The sequence below is a fragment of the Hyperolius riggenbachi genome, chromosome 4 (genome assembly GCF_040937935.1).
Source record: "Hyperolius riggenbachi isolate aHypRig1 chromosome 4, aHypRig1.pri, whole genome shotgun sequence".
Classification (NCBI taxonomy): Eukaryota; Metazoa; Chordata; class Amphibia; order Anura; family Hyperoliidae; genus Hyperolius; species Hyperolius riggenbachi.
In genome coordinates this window covers 84,542,605-84,563,763 of record NC_090649.1, presented here as the reverse complement: position 1 = coordinate 84,563,763, position 21,159 = coordinate 84,542,605, and the positions used below count along the sequence as shown (strand labels likewise).

General features: G+C 44.0%; 1 protein-coding gene across 1 annotated transcript in view; it reads right to left on the bottom strand.

Annotated features, from left to right (window-relative positions):
- SMC6 (structural maintenance of chromosomes 6) overlaps positions 1-21,159 on the bottom strand; it is a 133,785-nt gene that overhangs the window by 83,959 nt on the left and 28,667 nt on the right. Inside the window, exons 4-10 of the mRNA XM_068280269.1 lie at positions 16,883-16,988; positions 15,680-15,816; positions 11,557-11,618; positions 7,638-7,718; positions 4,292-4,393; positions 2,857-2,976; positions 846-944 (exon numbers count right to left, since the gene is read on the bottom strand). Of these exons, the coding sequence (XP_068136370.1) occupies positions 846-944; positions 2,857-2,976; positions 4,292-4,393; positions 7,638-7,718; positions 11,557-11,618; positions 15,680-15,816; positions 16,883-16,988 (707 nt within the window). The remainder of the gene's footprint in view (positions 1-845; positions 945-2,856; positions 2,977-4,291; positions 4,394-7,637; positions 7,719-11,556; positions 11,619-15,679; positions 15,817-16,882; positions 16,989-21,159) is intronic.

Genomic DNA, 21,159 nt, shown 5'->3' with positions numbered 1-21,159 from the left:
GTACAGCAGTTCCGGACCACCACCCTGGCAAGCGGAGCAATTCGGCTGAGCGACGAACGATAGTCTTGTTATCCAAACACGCCACATGTCGACCCTCCCCACATTGCAAAAGAACACGGCGTCAGCCTGTCGGCCAACTACACATCTGTACAACCTCAGGCCATCGATATCGCCCAAGGGATTAGTTCATGATCCCCAGATGAGATCAATCTAGTGTGGGCATGGGCCTCAAGAGCCAGCTTTTACCCAGGGCTGTGGAGTCGGTCCAAAAATCATTCAACTCCAACTCCGACTCCTCAGTTTATAAAACCACTGACTGACGCCGACTCCAGGTACCCAAAAATTGCTCTGGCTCCTCAACTTCAACTCCAAGACTTCTTTAATTTCAACCTAAACCCAAGGTGAGCATACAGTGCCCCATGTTAAAGGCTGTGCTACTCAAACAACAAGAGAAAACAAGCCAGAAAAACCTCAGCCGATGCAATCGTTGCACCATTGTTGGGCATCTTGCCCTCTTCCTCTTTACAGAGCACAAGCAGCTGCTGGGCAGACAGCCAAGCCGTATCCTACCAAATAAAATCCCTGGTATCTGCGTCCAGGCACGAGTGTGTGCGCCGGTGTATAGCGCATGCACAGTATAGCAAGGGCGTGGGCAGCAGGAGGCACAACCTAGTAACCGCTAATGCAACGGGCCTAATGGCTAGTGTTTGTAAGACAGTTTCTCCTAAACTTCCATCCAAAATGATTAGGAATGATCATTCTGGGGGACAATCATCCTAGATGTGTACATGGCCTATGAAGTCAGTAAAACATAACATAATACAACACAAAGTATGGTGGAGTACCTGCCATTCGCTGATTTTCTGATCAAACTTCACCGTTCGCCCCTCTTCTGCAGCAATCTGATCACTGAGCGGTTTCAGTATCTTCTCAGCCTCGTTCACCTGAAATACAGGAAGACCGTTTTCCATCAATCATTTCCAGCATGTCTGATCTGAAAAGGATCGATTTTCAGACCGGTACTGCACAAAATCGATCCCTTTCTGCATGGGGAGCAGATCAGACAATTGGAGCAAGCCGGAAAATATCAATCGACCCATCTGACAGGAGAATGACATTGTGTGTCCCAGGCAATAAATCCCTCTCCCCACTCCAGCGGATGGTGCTACTCTAGATACTCCAGACTGTTCCCCACATTCTCCATCATTCTAGAGTAGTGATCTACAAACTTGGCTCTCCAGCTAAGGAACTACAAGTCCCACAATGCATTGCAGGAGTCTGATAGCCACAGTCATGATTCATAAAGGAAAAATGCATTGTATAGCCATTGGATAGCGGAATTTTGATGGCCCTTCAGATTTTAAAATGTGTCGGTTTCTGCGCAGAAACACTTTTAAGATGTTCTGCCTCATGTGGTTCTCAATGTTTGTGCCACGGATAATCATGATGTTTAATAAAGTTTTCTGTTGGATCATTAAGAAACTGTGCATAGACCATTTTGTGGATGTAATTTTCGGAAATGCATTGTGGGACTTGTAGTTCCTTATCAGCTGGAGAGCCAGGTTTGCAGATCATTAGAGGGCAAGTAAAGCCAAAACGTAGCCTTAATTACCAAGTTTGTTTAACCTCTTAAGTACCAGCGGTCTCTGCCACCTAAGGACCAGAGACTGCTGGTACAATACCGATGGAATACCGGCGAATTGCTGCGCATACCCGCCGCAACCCGGGATCCTCCTGACAGACTCGGCTGTCTCTATGACGGCAGAGTCATGTGAGCTGGTCAGGAGCCGCTTTCATTGGCTCCTGACCGTGTCTATCAATGTAAGCCAATGGGAGCGGCTTACATTGACAGACACGGCCAGGAGCCAATGAAATTGGCTCCTGACCGGCTCACATGGCTCTGCCGTCATAGAGACAGGCAGCCAGTGAGCTGCTGTGAGAGGTCGGGTTTGAGCGGCGCGATCAACGGGGAGCGACGGAAACAGCGGATGCTCGCTGCGGACGGTGATTGAAATCTATGCCTGCCAGCCAGGAGACCACCAAAACAGGGTGTAGATTTCAATCACCGTGGTCCTAAAGTGGCTAATCTCATAATTACATCACACATGTGGCAATGCTAACGAAAGTCCCGTGGGGAAAGAAAGCGGAAGAAGGAGCAACTTGACAGTTGACATTTTAACGCACATGCACCACCAGGGGGCACATGAACAACTTAGGGGACCACGGCCAGGGGTTTTGTTGTATTTGTCATTCGCAATATCGCATGCCGTTACCGCTGCGCACATGATTGATCACATCAGCCCAAGATTTGCCAGCTTGCTCAATTGATACATTTGACCAAATCTGACTCGAAATCGGTTGAAACATCAATCAGGCATGCTTGTTGCCAAACCAATTTTCATCGGATTCGATAATTGTCGAATTTAATGGTTGATCAATTGAAAATCGCCAAACGTATGGCCACCTTAAGTGACCATTTCACACTACGTCGTTCCTCCACCCACTCGCACAGCAACAGACCACATCAGTCTGCATACTGATGGCCCAGCGATGTCACCCAAGGAATCGGGTCTCGAATTCCTGACGGACGACATCCATAATGTATGTACGGACCTTTACACTTGCTGAATGTAAGGTCCGTACATACATACACTTGCTGAATGGCTAATTAGACAGGCTGATCTCGCTAAACACACACAGAGTGAATGTCTTAGCAGCAATTTGTGTTGTCATTGTCTGCTGTGCAAGACTTCTGATCCTCTTTAACAATGACAATTTTTCAGTACATTCTATGTCCTCACACTCCCACCTATCACACAGCTTACATCACTGCAAGAAACCAATCAAGAGTCTCACCACTGCCCAAGCCATTTTCTTCCGGAGTTCCTCTAGTTTTTCCTTCATCTCACCCAAGGATGCCAAACTTTTAAATCGCTCTTCTTTAGCAAGGCACTCCCGCTTCAATTCTGTCAGCCTCTACATTAAAGAGAAAGAAAGATAGAAAAAAAAATATATTTTTTCCAAGACAAACTAGGCTTTCATTGTATGACTTTTTTTTCTCCTTAAACAATTTTCTTTTCGATGCATTTTATTGGGAAATAAATTGGCATTATTTCTCAGGTTTTACCAATTCCAGTTTAAAAATAAAGAGAACTACTGTAGATTAAAAAAAAAAAATATGGTGAGAATATTGGATTCTAAAATAAATACTAGTGAGTATTTTTAATGGTAAAAATTTGTCTCATTAGCTCAGGGAACATATATTCCCTTTCACCAATTAGTGCTGCATCAAATATTGCTGGGAGTATGCACAGGAGCAAGCCCAATCCTGCACAGCACTGCTTCTGGTACATCCCCGTAGCTTAGATGAAGTCACAGGGGACATAGATATACTGTAGTGGTGGATAAAATGGTTAATACCCCCAAAATCCCTGAGCAAAAATCCATGACTTTCCAGATTATCGATTAATATAGTGCCAGCATCTTCTGTGGTGCTGTACAACAGAATACAAAGTGTAACCATACAATATAGAGAATACAACAATTTGGACAACAGAAAAAGGCACCGCGATTCTTAGAACAAACTACATCTGACTGACTATGCATAAGCGTGTAGAGCCTAGGCATTGTGCACACCTTGCATTCAAACCAGATGCACATTACCATTGTTGGAGGATGTTAGTTTCCAAAATAGTTTGCATGCAAATTACCGAGTACTTGACCCACCACGATGAGGTGGGAGGGTTAAATATCTGACAATACAATAACGAATTACTGCTGATGCAGTGAACAAACCAGCTACAGAAGCACGTATGAGGGCTGGTGCACACCAGAGCGGTTCTGAAGCGTTTTTTAAAACGCTTGCAGGGGGAAAACCGCTTGGCTAATGAAAGTGAATGGGATGGTGCACACCAGAGCGGTTTGTTTTCTTCCACAAAACGCAAACTCGGGGGCTGCAGGACTTTTTAGATTTCTGAGGCGTTTCTGCCTCAATGTAAAGTATAGGAAAGTGGAAAACTGCTCTGGAAAACGCTAGATCAGAGCGGTTTTCCAGGCGTTTTTGTTACAGTAGCTGTTCAGTAACAGCCTTACTGTAACAATATTTGTAATCTGCTGCACAAAAACGCTCCAAAAAACGCTAGGCATGTTTAGAAAACGTCTCTAAACATGCCTAGAGTGGCTCTGAAATCTGCTTCAAAAACCTCTAGTGTTTTGCAGATCTGGTTTTTGGTGTGCACTGGGCCTCCCAGAGCTTTTTATGGTTAGCAGTGACTTCACTTTAGCTGCTTACCTCAAACCCATAACTGATCTTCTCTTGAGTTGTGCTCTTTTCTGCCATAATATATGAATAATCTTCCTTCATTTGCTCCAACTGCGTAGCTTTCATAAAAAACTAAAGACAGAAAATTATAAATTGATAAAGAAAACAAATGTGCACACAACTAAAGGCTCTTAAAATCCATAATAAAAGTCAGTACTATGTGTAGAGAGGCAATTACATATCCCCATTAACTACTGAAGGCGGTGTTTTATTCTTCTCTGCTCTAAAAGATGAGCACCATAATAACCTTTAAAAGAAAAAATATTTATTTGTTAAAGCGGATATAAATCCTGCAATAAAGCTGCAGTGTATCCATTTCCTGCTTTCATGGAAGCAGACTTATTAACATCCTGTGTTTACCAATTAGTTCTCTACCATGGCAGTCAGCTGACACAGCAAAGGGATCAAATTACAGCTTGACGGGGAATTAAACAGGCTAAACACTTTAAATACATACAGGGTGCATTTCTATAGGTTTTCCTTCTTTCCTGTGCAAGAGATCAGGTCCCCTTTAGAGACGGATTGACAGCCATAAAGTCAAATTCCTCCTACCTACTGCTCTGTGTTTATTATGTAGTCTACATACTGACTCTGCATTGCAAGCATTCCAATATAATCATAAAATGTATCTGCTGTAATGAATCTGATCTCAGTCAGCCTGGCTCTTTTCTAATACGTTGCCGGGGAGCGGGGAGCTCTGTACCTCCCATTCCTCCCCTCCCACATTCCTGCCTCTTGCTGATTGGCTAAGAGCAGTTCAGACTGACAAGAGGCTGCAAAGAGAAATAGAAGACAAATCACCTCACCCCTCTGCAGAAGCTGCTAAAATCTGATCTATGTTCTGCTCACATATGTTTACAAAGCAAACTAGATATGACCGTGCAGCTCTGCATACACCATTTCAGGCAGAGGGAGGAAAAAAAAAAAGTAAGGCCTCTTTTACAACATATGCTAAAGTGATGTTATAACTTTTCATAGCAGTACATGGTGAAAAAGCTTTCAGTTAAAATGTGCATGCTTGGAACTAAGCCATAGGAAAACATTGACATTACTTTGAAAATCAGATGTCCTTCAGTTATAACTGCGAGCAACTGAATGGTGTAAACGGACCCTAAGAGAGAGGTAAAGATGGAAACTGCCTGGAACGGTTTCCTCTTTATTTACTATATAAAATTCACCAAAATCTAAATGTGGACAGTATAATACATCTGCTATGTAAGTAGAGCAAGTATTTATCTACTTATGTGTGTGTGTTTTTCCCCTTGGAAAGTATGGCTGATCCTTATGCTTTAAAAACGGACCTGAACTTAGAACTCCATCTCAGCTCTAAAAGATAAGCAACAGCATAATAAACTTAAGAAAAACATTTCTTTATTTCAGCTGATACAAATCCTATTATAAATCTGCGCTGTTTCTACTTCCTGCTTTCATGAAAGCAGACATATTGTTAGCATGCTGTGCTTTCAAATTAGCTTATATGCCATGGCAGTCATGGGGAGAGATCAAATTACAACTTGTGATTAGACACAAATAAGGGGGAATTAGACAGGCTTAACTCTCTAAATACATACAGGGTATATTTCTCGCAGTTTTCCTACTGTCCTGTGCAAGAGTTCAGGTCCATTTTAAAGGACAACTGAACTGAGAGGTATATAGAGGCTGCCATATTCTTTTACTTTTAAGCAATACCAGTTGCCTGGCAGCCTGCTGATCCTCTGCCTCTAATACTTTTAGCCACAGACCCTGAACAAGCATGCAGGGGATCCGGTATTTCTGACAATATTGTCAAATCTGACAAGATTAGCTGCATGCTTGTTTCTGGTGTGATTCGGACACTGCTGATGCCAAATAAATCAATATGGTTGCCAGGCAACTGGTATTATTTAAAAGGAAATAAATATGGCCGTCACCATACACTGCTCACTTCAGTTGTCCTTTAAAGAGAACCTGAACTGAAAGTCAAAATAACCATACAGGTCATACTTACCTCCCGTGTACTCTACCTCTCAATCTCTTTCTCCTCTCCTGAGTCCCATTTGGCCACTGTGATCAATGTATTTCTCCGTCATCCATTTTAAAAATGGCCACTACCCCCTAACAGCTTCCTGGTCAGCACACTGTTAAAGGGACTCCGAGCAGTGCAGAAGCTATGGAAAGATGCATATCATTTTAAAAGCTCTATTTCTCCCCTTTCCAATGATATATAAACCGCCGCCGTACGCCTTTTAGTTTTCGCTATTTTCGCTATTGAATTTGCCGCGGCCGCGATTTCAATCGCGAAAATAGAGAAAACTAAAAGGCGTAGGGCGACGATTTAGGTGTCGCCAGAAAGAGAGCTTTAAAATGATATCCATCGTCCCATAGTTACTTGTATTACACAGGACAACACTTTCCCCATTGTCAGCAGCTCCATTTAGCAGAATGGAGCTGCTGACTTTCGGAAAAAGTCGTCCTGTGTAATACAAGTAACTATGGAAAGATGTATATATCATTTTAAAGCTCTCTTTCTCCTCTTTCTGGCGACGCCTAAATAGTCGCCCTACGCCTTTTAGTTTTCTCTATTTTTGCGATTGAAATTGCGGCAATTTGAATCGCGAAAATAGCGAAAACTAAAATGCGTAGGGCGGCGGTTTATATATCATTGGAAAGAGGAGAAAGAGAGCTTTAAAATGATATGCATCTTTCCATAGTTTCTGCACTGCTCGGAGTCCCTTTAAACAGCAATATCTCCCACTTGAGCCATAGGGAAACATGGACATTAACTTGCATATTCAGTTGTAACTGACAGCACCTGGTATATTTCAGGTCAGACAAAATATTGTCAGAACTGGAGGGGATCACTGTAAGAAGGAAATGGTGAGCTTCTGAGAGGAACGGATGGCGAGGTTAGTATATAATATTCATTTTCAGCTACGTTGTGTGTTTATTTTAAATAATTTTCTTCGCTTCAGGTTCCCTTTAAGGTCTAGCTCTGTGTTTTCTATCGATACAGTGTCTGTTTAATGATCTGATCATGAAAACAAGAGCAAGCCAGACAACCAGTCGGCTGAGCAGTTCCCAGCTTTCCACCTGACGTCAGATTCAGTTTCAGAATGATCTGGTTATGCAGGTATACAATGTTTTTATAGTGCATATTGCACTGGCCAGCTAGTAATATTATAAGTGTTGAATGACAAGAGTGGAGACGGATGATCCCCTCCAGTGCTGAGCATGAGGAGGTGGAGCTACTGTTTCTTTCCCGGCCACAACAACATTTATCTGGATTTACCATTCTATACGATACTGCGCAGTACAGAAACACCAGGCGCTCGCTCACCTTGTACTTGTCCGCTTCATTCTTGGATTGTAGAAAATGTTTACTCATCTCCTGAGTTAGAACAGAAACTGGGTTGTCTACCTGCAAATAAAGACAATTACAGCAAAATTCCAGTTAAAGTTAACTGAGCAGCATTTTTAGCAGCCGGGGCATCTAAATACCACATTAGAAATGCATGCTAACAATGTGTTTTTTTTTACATTTAAAGAGTTTAGCAGAGGTTTTATTAGCCTACTTTCATGCTTGCCCAAGGGCAAACAATTTCAGGCAGCTAGAGGGGCCCATACACCTAATGATGTTCCCGCCGATATACAGCAGATTTGATCACTGTGATCCAATCTGCTGCTAAATCGTTGCACAAACGCTGACCAACCGATCGATTTTCCTTCACTTCTTCCTGTCCCAAAAGGAAGTTTAAACAGTAGAGCGCTCTCTACTGTTTAAACTTCCCCGGACGTGAAGTGAAGCTGGAGCCCTGGAGCAGAGAAGAAAACAGCGGAGACCAGGAGAATCGTGCCGGCCGGATCAGGTAATGTATGCGGGGGGTAAAGGCAGCAGCGGCAGCTTCACAGATGGTGAATTGATTTCAGGCTGGAATCGATTCACAATCTGTTTGCAGTAAAGGCAGCCATACGATCCCTCTCTGATCAGATTCAGAGAGGAATCTATCTGTTGGTCGATCTGATGGCAAATCGACCAGTGTATGGCTAACTTATGCTGGGCATACACGGAGCGATCCGGCGGCTCGATTAGCCACCAGATCGACTCCCGCCGCGTCTCCGCGGCCGCCCGGATCAATGCCCGCTCGTACCGGCGGGCAATCGGACCTGTCGGATACTATCAAATCGAGCCATCAGCGGCTCGATTGATAATAAAAAAAAATATGCCCGGCATTAAGGACTAACGAACCGGTTTTATTGCACACATTAGCAGAGAGTAAACAACATACAGAGGGGGGTGGGTAATTAGGACAACTGTTTCAAATAGTTTACAGTCATGGGTGGGGAAGGAACTCCAGTGAAAATAATGTAATAAAAAAAGTGCTTCAGTTTTACAATAATGATGTACAAATGATTTAGTCAGTGTTTGCCCATTGTAAAATCTTTCCTCTCCCTGATTTACATTCTGACATTTACCACATGGTGACATTTTTACTGTTGGCAGGTGATGTCAGTGAAAGTAGCTGCTGCTTGCTTTTTTGGCAGTTGGAAACAGCTGTAAACAGCTATTTCCCACAATGCAACGAAATACAGAGAGAGAAAACTGCCAGGACTATGGTCCTCACAGTTTCTTGTGGGAGGGGTGTAACCACAATATCAACCATACAGAGCCCACTGATGATGTGTTTGTGAAAAGGAATAGATTTCTCATGTAAAAGGAGGTATCAGCTACTGAATGAGATGGGGCTATAGAGGAGTATTGTCATCCTGGATCAGAGTGGGTGACAGTGGGCACCAGGGGGTGCATGGCCTAATGGTTGTTTTTCATGAAACTTCGTTTCCTCAGTGGTTGACAAATTGAGCAGTTACTGCAAAGTACAGTAAGATGCTGCATTTACCAGGTGGCAGCTGCAACCAGCTCATATGTTCATGCAGAGGACGACCACCCCACCACCTGTACAAAAATCCTGCAAGCAACCAGCAGATTCACTGGAGCAGTAGACAGGAGGTGAATTCATGGATGTCAACTGCCCGTGTTGACCTTAGTGGGTCCAGGTTTGTAACCTGACAGATCTGCCTTAACCCCACGGGCGGTATGATTATTTCTGGGTTTTAGGGTCTTTTTAAAGAGGAGCTGTCAGCTATACTATCTCAGAAAAAAAAAACACATACTGTATATAAGTAGATAAATACTCTCTACTTTTATAACATACGTATTGCACTGTCCACGTTTTGATTTTAGTTCTTTATCTACAGGGGGGAGGGGGGGGGGGGGGAAGAGAAAAAAAAAATCTTTCTTAGCATTTCCCATTTTAAGTGTGGCTATTTTGAAGCCAATCCTGATGTAATTTCCTGCCCTACTCTCCTCTGCCTGCCCTTCACTATAGAAAGTGCATTATCTCAGCATGAGAAACAGTGGCCAATCAGAGAGGAAAAGGTGTGGGAGGGGAAGACAGGATGGAAAGATGCTTCAGCCAATCAGGCTGCATTAGTTAAGTCTGAGGGGAAATAGAGAAGCACAAAAAGGACAACCCAGCATGCCCTGCAACTTCCTTTTTGTGTACCAAATAAGAGTCAGGTAAACTAGGAAATAATCATTTATCAGCAAGAAAAATAATAGTGACATATGGATTAGCATCCTTATTACTTGTTTACCAGATAAAAAAAGAATTGATTTTTGATTTTATGCCCGACAGTTACACTTTAAAAGGTTTCAGACCCTAAAATCAGGATAATATCAGAATGCTGGCAGCAGCCCCTTCTCTCATTCACCCCCCTAGGCTCCAGCACGGCAATATTACCTCCGTCCTACGGGTGGCTATGTAACTCTATGGTGAGATGGATGACCGCGATGTCACCAGAGTGATTCAGAGCCTTGGTGGACAGGAAGGAGAACAGCTACCGACGTCTGGATCCCCCAGGCGGTGAGTAAAAGCTCCCTCTGCGCACTATACTCTGCATAAAGGTCCCGGCGGCTAGCCCGAGCTTAGCTCAGGATCACCACCAGGGAGGTTAGAGCACAGCTGAGGTGAGAAGGATGTGGAGGCAGACATATTTATATCCTTTTCAACAATACCAGTTGCCCCGCATTCCTGCTGATCCTCTGCCTCTAATTCTTTTAGACCCCGAACAAGCATGCAGATAAGGTGTTTCTGACTGAAGTCAGACTGGATTACCCCCATGCTGGTTTCGGGTGTGTGATTCAGGCACTATTGCAGTCAAAGAGGTCAGTAGGATAGCTAGGCATCTGGTATTGTGTAAAAGAAAAGAAAATTGGCAGCCAGCATATCCCTCTCAGTTTAGGTGTAATTTAAAGAGGAACTCCAGTGAAAATGTAATAAAAAAAAAAAGGGCTTCATTTTTTACAATAATTCTGTATAAATGATTTAGTCAGTGTTTGCCCATTGTAAAATCATTTAAATCCCTGATTTACATTCTGACATTACATGGTGACATTTTTACTGCTGGAAGGTGATGTAGCTGCTGCATGCTTTTTTGGCAGTTGGAAACAGCCATTTCCCACAATGCAACAAGATTCACAGACAGGAAACTGCCAGGACTATGGTCCTCAGAGTTTCCTGTGGGAGGGGTTTCACCACAATATCCGCCATACAGAGCCCACTGGTGAGGAGTTTGTGAAAAGAAATAGATTTCTCATGGGAAAGGAAGTATCAGCTACTGATTGACATGAAGTTCAATTCTTGGTTACGGCTTCTCTTTAACCCTCCTACATTATATGAACAGACAGTCCATGGTAGTGTCAGTGAACCACTATGGTTATGCTTATACAAACTAAATCAGCCACATGTATTTTGCTTGTAAGTTTACCTATGTCTGATGACCCTTCCCTTCTGCTATTTGTGCAGCAGAAGAGAAGCTGAGGCTATAGAGGAGTATTGCCATTCTGGATCAGAGTGGGTGACAGTGGGCACCAGGGGGTGCATGGCCTAATGGTTGTTTTTCATGAAACTTAGTTTCCTCAGTGGTTGACAAATTGAGCAGTTACTGCAAAGTACAGTAAGATGCTGCATTTACCAGGTGGCAGCTGCAACCAGCTCATATGTTCAAACAGTGCCCCATGATGGTCTGTTTGTGAAAAGGAATAGATTTCTCATGTAAAAGGGGGTATCAGCTACTGATTGGGATAAAGTTCAATTCTTGGTCGGGGTTTCTCTTTAAAGGCTTGTCCAGTAATCTGAAGTATTAGTGGAAATAGACTCCATAACTAAAGTCTTATCATTAAGTAGCTTAGAGCTTACCTGTATGTTAAAATGGTCTAAGATAAAGTTAAGTTCTTCTTTTTTAGTCGAAACTAAAGTACCTTAAAAAGAAACAAAAGTAAGTGTTAGATAAAACAGCAGCTTGTATTATAGATGGATTCAACACACACAAGCAATAGAACACAGTGTTCTCCCCAGAGCCTATTACCCGGGCGGAGCGCCCGGCTGGTCTCAGCTTCCCGCCCACCTGTGGTTACAGCGTGCATCAGATTTTCTTCCTCCACATTCAATGCAGTGAGCAGCGGCTGTGTTATTGGAGCCAGCCGCTGTCACTTACACTATCTCTGCTCTCCTCTCAGCTCCTGCATCTCCGTGATGTAGAGGGGCGGGGAGAGTCTGGTAACTGAAGTTACAGGCACCGCGGGAACTTCAAAGTAGCTGTAGCTAGTGAATCCCGATCTGCGTGACTAGTGCAGACCACGGGCTCTCCTCCTCCAGCTAGTCTTCACATCGAAGCAAAGTTCCCAGCATGTGTTCCAGCCTCACCTCCAGCCTCGCAGGTCAGAAGTCATAGCACAGGGAAGTGTGGAGCAGCGCTCGCTCATGCCGAGGAGACAGCATTGCAGGGCAGATAGTTATCTGTTAATCCCTGGTAAGGTGGTGACTGATGGCCATTAGCTGCCTCTGCGTGCTGTGCCTGGTGTAGCGTCACCTCTATGGCACGCCCCCCTTTCAGATGCACTTTGCTGGGAGGAGAGGAGACAGACATTTTTACAACTACTATATTGCTGTCCTTCCCCCAACTGCTCTGCTCGGAGATGTTACATTGATGTAAACCTGTCTGCAGACCTCCTGCAGTGTGCTGTGCAAGTAAGAGCTGTGAGAGTGCTGCATTCTTACTTGTATTACATTCATATTTAGATGGTAGTGCTGCAATCCTCTCCTCTCTGACCCACACATTGTTTTTTTTGTTATTGCCCCCCCCCCCCCCCCCTCCTTTCTTTTCCACACTGGCATACATATTTTTTTCATCTACCTCTAGTCTGTCTCTCCCTCTCATACATTTACTTTTGTCTCTCACACACTTTCCTCCTTGTTTTTTCTTTCCCAGTCCTTTGTCCCCCCCCCCCCTCTGTAGTTTAGCACATAGACAAGCAACAAGCTTGTGTGCATGCGAAATCATCCAGTGTAACTCCCTATCAGTAGTTCCCAGTGTGATTCCTCCTTACCCACTTCCTCATTTGAAAGCACCCAGCGTGATCCACCTACACTCGTCCCTACCAAGTAGCACCCAACACGATCCACCCTGCTCCTCCCTACCTAGTAGTGGCACCCAGCATCACCCTCCAACTCCACCCAACGTGACCTTACTTCCCCACCCGGCTACTTTTTCATGCCACCCGGCTGGTTAGAAATTCTGGGGAGAACACTGGAACACAGCAGTACATGCATCCAGCTACATTTAAAGTGGTCAGCAGGTGCTCGTCAGCCAATCAGGATGCACTATCATACACCCTTTACCTGCCATACCACATCTAGCAGCCATTAGCATTCAGGTGGGAGGCTTCAGTTGGCCATAGTGCGAACCAATCGTGTGTTTTTAAACGTTTTCTTTCACCCCTAGGACATGGCGGACAGGTGAGCGGTTAGGGAGGGACCCCTGTGGGAGGGATGCCTGCACGGGGCGGTCCTGCTAGCGACGCAATCTTGCGATGGCGTCCAACTGAAGCCTCCCACCTGAATGCTAATGGCTGCTAGATGTGGTATGGCAGGTAAAGGGTGTATGATAGTGCATCCTGATTGGCTGACGAGCACCTGCTGACTACTTTAAATGTAGCTGGATGCATGTACTGCTGTGTTCTATTGCTTGTGTGTGTTGGATTTAGCATTCAGTATGAAGGCAGTGTTGGTGGGTTTTCTGGATGTGAGAGGTCCAGAGCCTGGGTGTGAGAGGTCCAGGCCCACCTGCACTCCCCTCCAGGTATCGCATGTTGACCTTGGGGCCCCGGCCAGTGAGAGAGGTCCGGGGCCCCTGGCTATCGTGTGAACCAATCGTGTGTTTTTAAATGTATTATAGATGGTAAAGATGTGGGCACTGAGTAATGCCTGTCCCTCTCTGCCAGTCCCCAGCGTCACATTTCCCTGCACTTCCTTCATGGCTTGCCAGCCTTAGAAAACGCACAAGAATGTAATGTGCCATATATGGAGTTCATTTATTACCCGACTCAACAAGACAAATTCAATAGCATTAGCCAAATATGGTTCCCAAAATTCTACCACATCGGTTTTGCAATACTATTTTCCTTGATAGTTTTGCAGCTTCTTTTGTGAGAATGGTTTGTTTTATGCAGGAAATTCAGGCATATGTACTTCTCTTTAGGAGTTACAGGCTGAATGTGCTGTGCAAACGATACATTTTCAAATATCAGCATAAAATTGTAAAGTCAGGGTACTTCTTTAAAAACGCCAAGATATTTACATTTTGGCGGTTTTCTCTTGTGGAGAGAAGGGAGGAATGGCCACGTGTTGGACGGCGGGTGATTCATGGGACAAGACAGCGCAGGTGACTAGGACTTTCTTTTACAAGATGGCTGCTACATTTTTACATAGAAGCTCTAGATCCACTTTAAATATTACTCTGTGACCTTTTAACTGGATGGATAGTGTAATGGTTAAGGGCTCTGCCTCTGATACAGGCGACCTGGGTTCAAATCTCAGCTCTGCCTGTTCAGTAAGCCAGTACCTATTCAGTAGGAGACCTTAGGCAAGTCTCCCTAACACTACAACTGCCTATAGAGAGCGTCCCAGTGGCTGCAGCTCTGGCGCTTTGAGTCCGCCAGGAGAAAAGCGCGATATAAATGTTCTGTGTGTTTGTTTGTTGTTTGTTTAACTAACAAAAATGATCAGTTGAGGCTGAAGAACATTCATGAGGGCCCTTTCACACCAGAGGGATTTTTCGGCGTTTTAACGCCACGGCTGAAGTTGGCGTTTTGCTAGGTAAAAGAAAGTCCATAGACTTTCATTTTACCTTTCACATCTAACTCGGCGTTTTGGAGCGTTGCGTTTTAACGCTCCCAGGAGCTTTTGCAGGGCTGTTTACAGCCGAAGTTGGCTGTTGGCGTTTCAATGATAGTCAATGGAAAACGCCAACTTCAGCGTTTTCAAAGCCTTTTCAAAGCCTTTTCAAAGCGTTTTACAGCTATCTTGTTCACTTATTTTTATAGAAGAAAAAAAAAGGACGTTTTCATATGGGCTGTAAAACTCTTTCAAAAGGCTTTGAAAACGCTTTGAAAACGCTATGTATTGGCGTTAGGCAAAAGGCTGACTTTCAGCCTTTTCTACCGCAGCCTCTAGTGTGAAAGAGCCCTCAGAGATTGTTTACAGAGTATCAGCAAGCAAGAGAAGTTAGAATTTCCTAGGCAGAAAAAAAAAACAAATTAATTGAAAGTTTAGCACCAATGCTCTATGGCTTATGCTGTTTTACAGTATATTGCAGAATCAATACATTCCTTATAAAGGAGAGAAGTCATGATTTTTAAATTAAGTTTCTGCTATTCCACATAATTCAACCGTTATAACTTTTTTTTGAATGTATTAAGCAGATTCATGATTGCTTGACTATAAAGGCCTGATCAGATGGAATAATGTTTCATGAAAACGCTACTTGGAACGGTTCATATTTTTTGTGTATATGATGTACGATAAACAAATACATTTTTGTGCCTGTGCTGGATCCTAAAAGGTAAATATTGGCGCGTGCTATTGCGCCTGCGCATCCTCCAAGCTTGTCAGCAGATTTTTTGGGGGTTCCAGCGCTAGATCGGGGCTACACAGGATGAAGGGGAAGCCTCATTAAGATCCAGAGGCTTCCTCCTCCCGATGTAACGCCCCACTGGGGGGGGAAACTTTTTTTTTTTTTTTTTTTTTACAGATTCTCATATTACACACAATTCCCCTGCCAAGAGAAACTGCAGTCTGCAATGTCTCTAGAAGGGATGAGGGGACGTAATAACCTCTCTCCCCGACTCTTTTCTTTACATTCACCGGAGTTCTATTTTTATGACTAATACATACACATCTCATAGGTGCTGTTCTTTTTGGAACATACCAACCACCTCCCTGCCCGGATCCTATTCCTATCACAAGCTGAGCCATCACATACCTGTGGAACTTTTCATCTTGTAACTGCGGCCGCCGTCTGTAGTTAAATGCTGGTGAACAACAATGGACTCTCCATAGACGTCAGGCTTGAATGCGTCCGACCCTCGGTTCCGCAGCGTTATGGAGATATCTGCAGAACTGAAATAAAGTGATGTTTACACAGAGGACATTACTTGTGGCCAAAAGCAAGTAGGATAACTGTATGAGCAGCAAAGAGTAGGAGAACGCATTTTTCTTGTATAGTACGCTAGACTGTAATTCTGTTCTAACTAGAATGTCACCAGGTTGTAGCTATATTGGTTTTGTACTATTGTACAGCACTATAAAAGATGTTAGCAATATATAAATATTAATACAAATAGCCACAATCCCATGGAGGAGGTCAGTCCCTCTAGTTTCCCATCAGGTTTGGTCATTTGCATGTGAATCTGGATTGGTTGCCATGTTTTAAATGTTACTATATAAGCTGTGAATCTGCACTTGCACAGTTGGCTGTGTGGCGTGAGCAAGGACTATGGTGGTCCGAAACACTGGACCGTAGCCACTATACTGCTTTTTACATGCATGTTTTGTAAGATCCAGTAAAGTAAACTTTTTGGTAAAAGAGTCTGGATCGTCTTGGAAGATTTATGCATTCTATTGCACACAAGGGAAAAGGATTCTCAGAGTGGTGCGTTTTAAGTAAGCCCGAGCTGGCACGTTTCCATAAACAAAAAAAAACGAAAAAAAAACAAACAAACAAACACTGATCTGATCCGTGGGGCTGGCCGAATCATGGAGCCGCAATCCCCGCTGCTCCTGTGGCCAGGTATCAGCCACTTTCAGTGACCCCTGTGGTCACAATGCTGCAAGCTCTACTCTGTGTGTCTCATTACAGAGCAGAGTGCAGGGAGGCGGGGGAGCAACAAGGCAGAGGTGGGGGAGAGGCAAAGCTGCCCGATTAGAGCCCGAGAAGGGGTGTTAGGAACGCCCCCAGTGGGCGTTTTGCTGGAGTACCTCTCCTGCAAGGGACGCCCCTCGAGATGCCCACAAGCTGCATGTTGGAAATTTCATGGGGGTGACATTGAGTAGCGGAGGGTTGGGGAAGAGAGCAGCACATATGGAACACAAAGGCATGTCATGGACCAGGGAACATGCCTGTGTCCCATCTGCCTCCCCTGCGCTGCCTCGGGTACACTTTAAGTCAAACAGTAGTAACACTTACCTCTGTCCGTCCTTTACAAATCCTTTTATTGAGGAGCCTCTGTTGGTGGTAGCAGCTTTGCCGCCCAGGCCCACAATAAGGGCTGTGAGTACCGCACTTTTCCCACCTAGAGAAAACACTTGATTATTGGAGTCCACATAAGCAGAGAAAGTTCTCACCTCCCCGCCCCAAATAGACACACTGGCAAGCCAGGAGTTCAGCAGCACGTCTGTACAGCAAGTCTGATCTGAGGTAACTTTAAAATGCACAATATGAATTGTATTTAATACCATAAAGCAACTACAGCATGTGATAAGAAAAAGCCCACACAAAAAGGTTCCTAGGCAAATGTCCACCCCCTTACTATAAAGCTACATACGCACACTTGAAATAAATGATCTGCTGTGGTGGATGATGAAGACAGCCTTGGCTGAAAATCGCAAGCGACTCCAATGTGTATACAGCGGACACCTGACGTCTGCTACGGATCTGGCATGCCAAATCTTCGGCAATCCCTGAGCACTGCCAGATGCACTGTTCTCCCCTGTGGGAACTCGGTCTGTCATTCGCCACTTATTCTCCTCTAGAATAGTGACACATCTGTACAGAGAGGGCACAGCACTGTCGCCCGGGAGATTGAGTCCCCATCCCTGCCAGGTGACAGGAATCCCCTTTGCTGTGTATGCAGCTTTACATGAAGCAGAATCTTGCACATAATAAAAAAAGTACATTGAGGCGATTAGACTGAACCGATATATTGGGCTTTTCTCCTGGTGGAATCAAAGCACAAAAACTGCAGCCACTAGGACGCGCTCTATAGGCAGTAGCAGTGTTAGGGAGTCTTGCCCAAGGTCTCCTCACTGAATAGGTGCTGGCTTACTGAACAGGCAGAGCCAAGATTCAAACTCAGGTCTCCTGTCTCAGAGGCAGGGCCCTTAAATGAATCATAAGCCAAAATCCCAAAAATCCTGTTTACTTACCTGGGGCTTTCTCCAGCCCCTTGCAGCTGATTGTCCCGCTGATGCGGCTCGATTGATAAGATCCGGCAGGACGGATCTCTCCACCGCCGATTCCCTGCTCGCTCCCCGCGAGGGGACAATGGCAGGGAATCGAGCGGAAGATAAGCGGGGAATCGAATCCTGCGCACACACGGCGAGCGGGGACGCGGAAGAGGCGATCCAGCGGCTAATCGAGCCGCATCTACACGTGTAGATGCGGCTTAACAGCTGGAGAGCCAAGTTTGCAGATCGCTGCCCTAAGTAAAGCGTATTTTTGGGATTTGGGCTGATGATTCCTTTAACCAGTACACTATCCAGGTCTGTGATATTATCAGCCAAAGTGTTACACAGCGATAATTACTAATCTCCCACTGGATCTGATAAAACAGATGTGAACCACAATACACGGGTCCTGTTGGTTCCTCCCTACTCGGATCCAATGGGGGATTGGTAATCATACCCTCACTGTGCCCATTTACTGTCTGGTCTGTGATATAATTGATTGTAATAATTCCCATGAGCATTATATTTATTTTAGATCATCCCTTTGGCACTTAAGTGGCTAATTATTCCTAGATTGTTTGTGTACATATTCCTTCATCTCTTATCACTAATAGGGATTTTTTTTGCTGCCATTTTACTTTAGTCTTAAAAGTAGACTTGAATTCTTGCACAGGACAGAAGGAAAACAGAGAAATGCACCCTGTATGTATTTAGAGAGTTTAGCCTGTCTAATTCCCCTCAACTGTGACTAATCACAAGTTGTAATTTGATCTTTCAGCTGTGTCAGCCCAGGAATCTAGACAGGCTCAGCAGAGCAGCTAATGTATAAACACAGGATGTTAACCCTATGACTGCATTCATGAAAGCAGGAAATAGACACATTGCAGATTTATTGCAGGATTTGTATCAGTTGTAACAAAGAAATATTTTTCTTTAAAAAAGTTATGCTGTTGCTTATCTTTTAGAGCAGAGAGGAAGTTTTAAGTTCAGGTCCGCTTTAAATACACTTCAATTCACTCTGATGTTCTGAATCATATTTCCATATGTGACTGCTTTTTGCTGTGTAAAGGTAGCTTAGCCATACATTGATCAATTACTCCTGATTCTGGCAAAACCATCAAACACGCTCTAATCAGAATGTAATCTATTCCTACCACACAAAGCCAGCGATTAAGCCTCAGCTTTGCATTTTTCAATGCACTGCAATGATATGGCCCATCGACCAACCGTCTAATGTAATGCTAGGAGTTTGTTCTCACTTGAGCGATGTGATTTTATAAAAATTTTCCATAGCATTGCATTAGCAAGAGCTGCTCAAATCACCAGTGCTATTAATCAAAACAAAAATAAGCTATTGCGGTGTGAACTAGCCCTTTTTGTGGATCTCTTGTACACAAGATTTATTAGTCTTTTTTTGTGTGTGCAATGAACTACTCCCAAACTACTTCCCGTTTAGACAACCATTTTAAGTGTGTATGTGTAGCCTGTCTTCGCTAGAGTGAAGTCTCATTTTTTTTTTACCTGCTTTTTTTCATATAATCCTGTTCTGCATAATTGTTACAGTAGAATCGCCGCGTCCCTGCCGCAGATGGGCGATTTATTACTGTGTAACAGCCCTGCAAAGTTCCAGGGCTCGCAGGGCTTTACTTCCTGGAAGAGGCAGAGCTTTGAGCTGTAGCTCTGCCTCCTCCGCAATCAATCCCTGCCGATCTCCGCCTCTCCCAATCTTTTCACTGAGAGGGGCGGGGAGGAGGCGGAGATTGATTGCAGAGAGGCAGAGCTACAGCTCAAAGCTCTGCCTCTCCAGGGCAGCACAATCTGCGACCTGCAAAGACGTGGAACTTTGCAGGTCGTTTTCACAGTAATAAATCACTCATCTGCCGCAGGGATGCTGCAAATCTAATGTGGCAATTATGCAGAGCAGGATTATATGAAAAAAAGCTGGTAAAAAAACGAGACTTCAGAGTCTATTTAATAAAACTTTAGCATCACAGGTCTCTTTTTGTTATCTGTTCAACGTAGTCTCCTCAATACACTTCTATCAATATGTGCTAGGTTGCATTATAATGAGGGGGTGGACATCTGTGGAACCTGTTGAGTGTGCTTGTTTTTAATAGTTTTTTCTAAATACTTTACAGTATATATAGTGTTATAGAAAACTAATGTTGTGGATCAGCGATGTTCCAGTCACCTTTGCCATGCTTCGTTTTGGTCAAGATGCCCCCCCTGGAAGAGGCATTTAGATTTTGTCAAATCAAACATTTTTCATCTATTTTTCCTTCATCTCCAGTGTACAACCCCACAACGTTTGAATCCTTATATTTCAATTTCTCCCGACGCAAGGGTCTAATATCTCTATTGTATGCCATGCTGCTTAGTAATGATAATGATAAACTACCATACATGAGGGCCTGGGAGCAGGATCTGGGAATCCAGTTAGATCGTACTGATTGGTCTCATTTGGACCGCTGTTTCTGGGGTAGTCAAATCAAACACGGTGCAATTAAGCTCATGTGTCGGTGGTATTTTACCCCATCTAAAATTCATAAAAATCTACCCCTCAGTTTCCTTGTCTTGTTTCCGAGGTTGCATTTTGGAAGGAACTCTGATGCATGTTTTTTGGGATTGCCCCATTGCGCAGCGTTTTTGGAATTCATGGAGAACACTAATACGGGAAGTGTTTGGCTTTCCGATTTCCTTAACTGCTCCCCAGGCCCTCTTGTATGCACCTAACGAAGCCGTCCCAGGCAGATTTAGACCCTTGTACAGGTATATGTTGCTGGCCGCTCAGTGGTCAATAGCCTTTAAATGGAAGTCCACCGATTTAGTTAGCTTTGGTTACCCAACGTCTAGACCTAATAATGTTAATGGATCGTGTATATTACTATAGCATTGAGAATATGACAAGATTTGATCTTATCTGGGAGACTTGGAAAGCGTATAGGCGATTTTAGTTTCCTCTGGACATTTGTGTGTAAAAAACGAACTTCGATACGAATATCTTGTGATACTCAGGACTCTTGTTTCCATATTTATAGTATGGTGATATAGGCTGCCTTCCTTTTTGGAGGGTTTTCCTTCCTTTATCTGAATGTCTTTGGTTTTTTCATTCTGGTTTCCCTTTTCCTTTTCCTGGTTTTTGGTAGCGTTAGCGGGAGCAATTTTATATCGTAATAAAGGCTTGAGGGATGGACTGTTCCCTGGGATCTCAGTCGGAGGTATTTATGCCCCATTTCCCAGGTTGAACAGTTCGGCTGACTGGATTTTGATCTCTGGATGTTTTCATTTTTTTTCTTT